The 8231-nt window shown below is 41.3% G+C and overlaps 1 protein-coding gene across 1 annotated transcript; it reads right to left on the bottom strand.

The window, feature by feature from the left end:
* Positions 1-716: 716 nt before the first annotated feature.
* Positions 717-5995, bottom strand: LOC102091562 (alpha-1-antitrypsin). Its single transcript, XM_005506120.4, has 4 exons — positions 5197-5995; positions 4261-4531; positions 3558-3705; positions 717-1807 (listed from the first exon to the last, which is right to left on the bottom strand). Exons 1-4 carry the CDS (start codon positions 5879-5881, stop codon positions 1592-1594), a joined length of 1320 nt encoding a protein of 439 aa, XP_005506177.3. The 5' UTR covers positions 5882-5995; the 3' UTR covers positions 717-1591.
* Between the last annotated feature and the right edge of the window lie 2236 nt (positions 5996-8231).

The raw sequence follows: 8231 nt of genomic DNA, 5'->3' as shown, positions 1-8231 counted from the left end.
TTAGTGCCATCAAAGTGTTCTACCCATCCATTAAACGTCCTTTCCCAGAGTGAACTTAATGTTATCTTACATAGGACTGCGTTTCTGTGTATTGAGTGTTTGTGCTTAGGTGCTGGCATCAGGGAAATGCTGGACAACCTCTGTGAGGAGAGCCCAAGGCTGCCCTGTGCTGGACCCAGGGTTCCAGCTGGTTCCAACAGATGCACCGCAGGACACAGCTGAGCCCCTCAACCAAGATGGTGGCACCTCTGGGAAAGCGTATTTAAGAAATGGTAAAAACTGAGCAGCAGCTGTGAGAGGGAGGAGCAAAAAAAATGTGAGAGAAGCATCCCCACAGACGTGCAGGTCAATGAAGAAGGTGGGGAGGAGGTGCTCCAGAGAGATTCCCCTGCAGCCCTTGGAGAGGACTGTGGTGATGCAAGTTGTCAACCTGAAGCTCATGGAGGACTGTGGTGGAGCAGATACTCACAGTGCAGCAGAGGACCCCACACCAGAGCATGGGGAAGTGCCCCAAAGGAAGCTGCAGTTTGTGGAAAGCCCATGCTGGAGCAGGCTCCTGACAAGACCTCCTGTGGCCCCTTGAAGAGGAGTTCACTTTGAAGCAGTCTTATTCTGATAGACTGTACCCTGTAGGAAAGACCCATGCTGGAGCAGTTAAAGTGGGAGGCAGACCACACTGCGGCAGGGTAAGAATAGGAGGAGGAAGGAGTGGCAGAGATTAAGTGTTATAAAATGACCACAACCCCCATTCCCTATTCCCCTGCATCACTCAGGGGGAGGAGGTTGAGGAGTTAGGAATAAAATTGAGCCAGGGAAGAAGGGAGGGGTGGGAGGAAGGTGTTTTTAATTATGTCTTTATTACTATCCTACTCTATTTTTAATTGTAAATAAATGAAATTAATCTGCCACAGCACAGCTCTCAGTTCACATTGTGCTGGTAGTAACACCACCTTCTGTCTATTCAGTGCTCAGGAAGATGTCCGAGTCACCTTGCTGCACCCCAAACATCATCTAATGGAGAGGAACCTCTTGGAAGCACTCATCAGCCTAACTTGCAGAAGCAGGTGGAGGGCAACATCATTAGCTGGAAGTTATTTACTCAGAAGCATCAGAAGTTTCTTTTTCCACTCTCAGTCACTGAGCCCTGGAAGGGCTTTGAAGAGGAAAGAGACTTCTCCAGGGATTCACAGTGGAATGAGAGGGAGGAAAAGGATGGTTTCTCAGCAGAAGGGCTATAGATTTGTGGTTTCTGTACTGAGGACTTGACATGCAGGAAATGGGAGACATAGGGAGTTTCTCAGACAGGAATAGGAAGGTTTATCTGCATGCAAGGGACTGTGTGGCACCAGTGATGAGTAGGTGAGGTAGGGAAAGGTTTGCTGAAGATCCCATGGCTGCCTATTTGGCCTGGGACATTTTGAAACATGGCCCACTTACGCTTGTCCCCAGCTGTCTGCTTCTAAGTGAAGAACACTTCATGTTACATTTATTTATTTGTTGATTAGGGACCAATTCTAGTCACTTTTTGCAAAGAAGTCCCTGAGATGTGCACACACGATCTTCTTTGCACTGGGAGTGCAAGTGCTCTGGCCTAGTCTTCTATGGCAGCTGGGTTCACAATTTTCCCCACGAAGAGGATGCTGTTGGTGGTTTTGTCAAAAATCATAATCAGGAAAGGCCTGTTGAATGTGATGTGAGGAGGAAGAGAAAACTCTGCAAATGCAGATGTTGTTACCATTTCTATCACAGTCACTACAGCAGCCTCTGTGCCGTTCTCGCTAACAGCTACCATGGCCTTGTGAATTGCCTGTAAGGGAAGCAAAGATTAAAATCTATGTACAGAAGAGTGAGAAGCATCTGGGGAAAAAATTGTTTGCTTTAACACTGTGAGAAGGTAGTTTTTAAAAGAAAGCACAGAATGAGTGTAGAACTGGTGTGAAAAAGATAAAAATGTCTAGTCTTTCCAAGGCAAGCAAAGTTTGCTCTGAGTTCAGGGAGTTTTCTTCGACACTCTGGCAGAGTGGAACTTGGCTGCTTGCAGAGACAGGCCAGCATAGAGAACAGTTTTCATTCTGTTCCTTCTCAGAGTAAGATTTTGTCCTTAATATTTATCACAGGAGAAGAATATTTTCATTTTGCATAAATTTCTATGTATGCAAAAAAATCATTTCTGCAAAGACACAATAGTGACAAGATTCATATGGTGTCTTTCTGTAACACAGCCCACTGATATGACTTTACAGGGCTTTCTATGGTAGATATAGCAAATTAATATTTATAAATTCATGTGATCTTATTTCATTGTCTTTGGTCAGTCCTCCATGGTTTTTTCTTTGTTCATAACACATCTGAAAATTCCTCTCATGAGGTCCTGTTACCCTTTCTTTATTTACTCACTTTATATCTGTAATCCAAGTGTTTACACATGTAATAAGATATTATTTTAGTGTGAAGAATCACACTATGATTCAATGACATAGGTTGTAAGGACCTCTAGAGGTCATCAAATGCAACCAACCACTCCACAGTGGGTCAACTCTGACACTAGATAAGCTTGCTCAGGGTCTCATTCAGTCAGGATCTGAGTATTTCCAAGGATGGAAATTTTTTATCACCCTCATGCTGATTTTTTTTTCATAGTATCTGATGAGAATTTCCCATTTTCTAGCTTGTGTGCATTGTCTCTTGTCCTGTCACTGTGCATCTGCAAGAAAAGTCTTGATCCATCTTCTCTGCACCCTCCTAATAGATATCTCTGGCCAGTACTAAGAACTCCCCTTCACCTTCCCTTCTCCTGACTGAACAGCTCCAGGTGTCCCAGCCTCTCCTCACACATCCCATGCTCCAGCCACATGGCCATCCTGCTCACCCTCTACTAGAACTGCTCTGTTCCAGTATGTCCACATCTCCCTTGTCCCAGGGAGCCGCAAACTGGATGCGGTATTCTAGAGGTGGTCTCACAAGTGCAGAATAGAGGAGAAGGATCACTTCCCTCATGACACAAGGCACATATTCCCTGGGACACTAAGAAATCACTTTATTTGTCTGTGTCCAGTTTTCTCATTTGTGAAATTGGGCTGTCCTACAAGTTTGTTGTCCATATAAATTCAGAGGTGTTCAGATAATGCAGTTATGAAAAGTGTATACATGAGATAAGAAAATATGTCACAACTGTGACTCTTGTCATGTATTAACTATTTTATACTGGCTTTTTGTGAAATTATTCCTGTTATCCTTTCCAGATCTGTTTTCTTCTTAAGAGATTTTCAAGTCAATTTGCAAGATCACTGTGAAGTAAATTTAATATTAATTTAATATTAAACAAAGAACTAATAACTAAAATAATTAATTTAATAACTAACTAATAACTAAAATAATTAGTTTAATATTAAACCGTAGGAACGAGACATTTAATCCCTAACCTTCTCCTTCCTTTATTGCCATCAATGAGCCATGACCACACTCCAGAAGTGGGATCAGTCTATTTGCAGAGATAAAAACTGCATGTAAGCAAGGCAGACACATCTCTTGATTACCACCTCTGTTTGCATACTTACTTTAGAAACCTTCAAAAGACTTTTTCCTGCCACTGCAGAGAGATCAGCCTGGTCACTGAACACTTCTGTCACACCCATTTTCTCAAAAAGGCTCTTAACATCATAGGAGCCAGAGATGGTAAATTTTGGAAGGTCCAGGTAGATGATTCTTTCAGAAAATAAATGAAAAATGAGAGTTTATTATTACAAGATCCCTCAATGTGATAGCTGTTGCAGGTATACACCCATGCCAAGTGCCTGTAAAGTTAAGGCTTGGCTTTCTGAGGCAGTGAAAAATCTCATGTTAGAAAAACAAAAATTGGGGTACCTGTCCCACCAACCACAGTCTGATCAGTGGTACAGGGACACAGTGCTGGTTTGTGAAAGTGACTGGCTGGAAAGTATCATCCAGGATGGAGAAAAAGAAAGTGTATTTTCTTTTGGACTGGATTCTTCCTACTTGAGGTGGGCTTCTGAGGTTAACATGCCTGTGTGCGGGATCCTCATGGCTGGTAGCATTCCCACTGCTGTGACTGGAGGAGCTGAGGATAGAGTTCCCCTCAGGTAGGAAGTTGTCCAGTACCTTGTCTGAGTTAACCAGCAATACAATGCTTGTTCCTCACAGCTGTGCTTAGCAAATCTGTGGCATCTTAAGCTTTACCTTACCTGCATGAGTAGTTACAGCCTGTTTGATATTTAAACAAAGCAACAATTAAAATAATACCTTTTTTTAAGTGATTGCATCCAATTAGATACTGTTTCTTTTAGCAGAGCATCCTCCACCTGCTTCATTGCCCCTTCATCAGGCAGAACAAACAATGCAGTAGCTTTTCCTTTGTACGGGATTTCTACTACCCAGCAAGACAACTTCTCATCTCTATGGATATTAAAGTATTTATATGCATGCATCATTTTGACCTTAACAGAATTCTTGGTATCCAACAAGAAGACATCATCTCTGGTCGCCAAATTGTTGAAAGGTTTTTCCCAGTAGCCTTTTGACAAAAGAAGGAATGTAGAATTGAATAAACTGAAAAACAGACTAATAAAGGCATGTTACATTAGTTGATGCTTAAAATACTGTATTAGAACTGTAAAGGCAACAACAAGCCTATCTCAGTTTAACAATGCTTGTTCCCTAGCCATGAAAAGAAGCTTTAAAACATTTCAGTGGTTCTAATAAAAGTCACACAAGAAAAATATAGACTGAGGGTTGCTGTGGAAGAGAACTGAGCCTTTGCCTGCTAAGGCAATGGTAAAACTTCCATGGACTCCCATTGTACAAGCTCCAGGCTTATTGCTTTCATACAAGTGTAATCCGTGTTTGACCTTGTCCTGTACAGCCAAACACCTGTGCCTTTTAACAAATTATCATAAGTTGTCAAGCTTCTATTTTCTGAACATTTTCAGCTCTGAACCTGGCTTAAATGTGTTACGAGATTGATCCATTCTTCTGTGGGTTCTTTTGTTTTTACTCATATAGAAAATGATTCTTCATATCTGGCTTTCAAATATTTCCTTATGTAATTTCAAGGTAGAAAGACATATTTTACATTAGATGATAGCATGGGTTCACAATGTGAAAAAAGTTATGTTTCTTAGATCTGGATAAAACTTCCAAAGCTTATGTATATAACTGCTACTTAAGTTTGTCACTCACCTTTAAAGAAAATGCAGTTAACCAAAACCATCATGGTGTCCAGATCAAGACTCTTGAGTAAATCAACAATTTTCCCATGGGTTTTTATTTCTATGTACTTATTTATTTCCTTTGTAGCATCTGCAGAATTCTGGAAGTTACTAGAAATAACTTCAGAGTAATAAAAGTTTGTGACATCATCCAAAAATTTTTGGAGCAGTTTCAGTTGGTTGTCTATGAAGAGGGCATTGCCTATGGTCACCTGGACTTCTTGGTGTGGGTCATTCAGCAGCTGGAGGAGATGCTGAAATCCCTCATGGATTTCCCGCTCCTCCACCTCTGTCAGGTTGAAGGCGAGGCCTTCGTGCAGCTGAATGAGTGTGTTTGATCTGGCCCCCAGGGAGAGCATTGCAAAGGCAGTGGAGATGCTCAAAGGAGAGAAAAAAATGTTCTTGTTGCCTGCCTCCTCTCTGACCTGCTTGTAAAACCTAAACGCGAAGTCAGCATTGCTGGGAGCTATCCTGACATGAGCCAAGTTTTCACCTTCAGCCTGGGAATGTTCTTCTGGGGAATGGGGCATGTTTTGTTCCTGCTGTTCATCATTGAGGTTGGACCTACTATACTGACCCTGGACTTGAAGTCCAAGAAGAAACAAACACAAATACAACACAGGCTTCATTTTCGTTCTGAAGATATTCATATTCATTCTGACGATTATCTGTTAAGATAGAAGAGAGCAACTTTTAGATCTCGAGAATTTTATCTTTCCTGCTTAAAAATAGTTTTTCTATTATAGATACTGATTTTCAGATATCAGTCTTTAGGATTACTGCTCTATTTATAAATACTCTTCTACTTGGCCTCCTGGTTAATCTGTTTCTAGTCAGTTCTCAGTTTCTGACCAATGAGTAAGGGAAGGAAGCTATTAATGTGACATCACTAGGAAAGAGTTCAGGTTGTGTAGGCTTTCCTGAGGTATTACACCTGAAATAGTTCTTGCCTCTGACCAGCATGGCCTAATTGCACTCCTAAGTGCCTTTGGGTGCGTGGCTGAGTTCACCTATGGGACACATGTATTTAGTGAGTACTTTGGCAGAGGGACCGGCTTGTACTAATATGTTTCTCTAGTACATGTGGTCTTGTCAGACTTGGGTATTCAAGCAGTGCAGTGATACATTGTTAGTTATAGCTGTGAATATAATTTATCTAAATGTTCACCCTTAAACTGTTTATACCTTTCTGCCTCTTGTGTAGCAGCTCGGAACTCAAGAACTATGTTCTTTCAAAACACTACCTTAAATGTTTCAGCAAATTGAGGATAAACCAAGAAAGTTTATTGACTCTTTATACTGCAGATAAACTATCCATAAGGTTGAAAAACCCAGGACTCAAGAGCTTAGGAAAAGCTATAGTTGAATCTGCTTTGCTGTGTATGTGCAATGTGATGGCCTTTCCTCTTCCTTTAACTGACATAAGCAAATTCTACATAATCCCACAGTCTCTTCTGGCCTTTTCAAGGGAAGAACCATGAAATATACTGGATAAGAATATTCTCCATAGGGTACCTCACCTAAACTACCTCAAATGACAAAAACTCATAAACATGAAGTAGGCAGTGGCCTGCAGGAAAAATGAGACAATCTGAATGTTGTTCATAGCAGCTGTATACTTATTCTGGAGCACCAGAGTCTGCCCGAGGGTCTGTCTCAGGCTGTGTATGTAATGCCAGGTTTAGGTCTTACATCGAACTTTTAATGGGAAGTTGTTAATTCTGCGTTGCTTCTTTTCTGGCTGCCCACTGTAGGTATGCACTAATTGGCATTATTTGTAGGGCTGATTAAATTATTATATAAAGGATAATTGGGGGCACTGGTTAGCTCTTTGAGAGGCCTATGATATTAGAAACTACTAAAGTGGAAAACAACTGGAAGAATGAAATGGGTAATCTTTACCATGGGAAAAGGTTAGCTGGGGAGAGGAGAATTTCTTAACCCGTTGCTACATATCCATAGGATAGGAATGATTTATATAGACATTATATGTATCTTACACTGTGATCCCTCTCAGATGGAGCTGAAAGAAACAGGCACAAATTAGCTATTTAGAAGGTTATTTAAGGATAAGATGCATGGCACTCTTCCTAATTAGCAATGACTAATTATTTCCATTAAATGTACATTATTTCACCTCAGGTAAGTATACAATTTATCTACCCATAGGAATCTACCCACCATGGATATTTCTATATAACTGCCATCTCTTACAAAACAGAGTCAGAGTTGGTCAGAAAAATATTTCTGCAGAGAGGGTTTTTTTCATGATGTATGCAACTACCCAGAAAGTTTATTGCAGTATTATGTAAAATGACTAAGGTTCAGCAGGCACAAGCATGCTGTTGTTTAACTCTAGCAAAGGCAAGCTATTTTTCCTCAAGCCTAGGCCTGCCTACATAGATAGCATTAATCTTTCAGCCCAGCCCCAATGCTTGGCAAACCATCTGAAGGATGCTACTCTTTTCAGGGAGGAACTTCTAGAAACAGCAGAGTTTCTGCAGTGATTCCTCTATTTTCTCCCAGGACATGCAGCAGCACTCAGTGTGTCAGGGGGAGAGTGGAATGTTGTGTTGTCCCTGCTCACCACTTACAGGCACCAGATCCTCTGACCCTGGCGCAAGTCTCTTCTTAGGAAAGGTTATGGCCAATTTTGTTGGCAAACTTAGAATAATAGAATCATTTTGATTGTAAGACACCCTCAAGATCATTGAGTCTAACCATAACCTAACTCCAGCACTAAGCCATGTCCCTGAGAGCCTTATCTATATGTCTTTTAAACATCTCCAAGGATGTTGACTCAACCACTTCCCTGGGCAGCCTGTTCCAGGGATTCACAACCTTTTTTGTGAAGAAACTTTTCCTAATATGCAATCTAAACCTTCCCTGGTGCAACCTGAGGCCATTTCCTCTTGTTCTATCACTTGCTACTTGGGAGAAAAGACCAACACCCTCCATGCTGCAACCTTCTTTCAGGTAGTTGCATACAGTGATAAGGGCTCCCCT

The sequence above is a fragment of the Columba livia genome, chromosome 5 (genome assembly GCF_036013475.1).
Source record: "Columba livia isolate bColLiv1 breed racing homer chromosome 5, bColLiv1.pat.W.v2, whole genome shotgun sequence".
Lineage (NCBI taxonomy): Eukaryota > Metazoa > Chordata > Aves > Columbiformes > Columbidae > Columba > Columba livia.
This window is presented reverse-complemented; position numbering and strand designations above follow the sequence as displayed.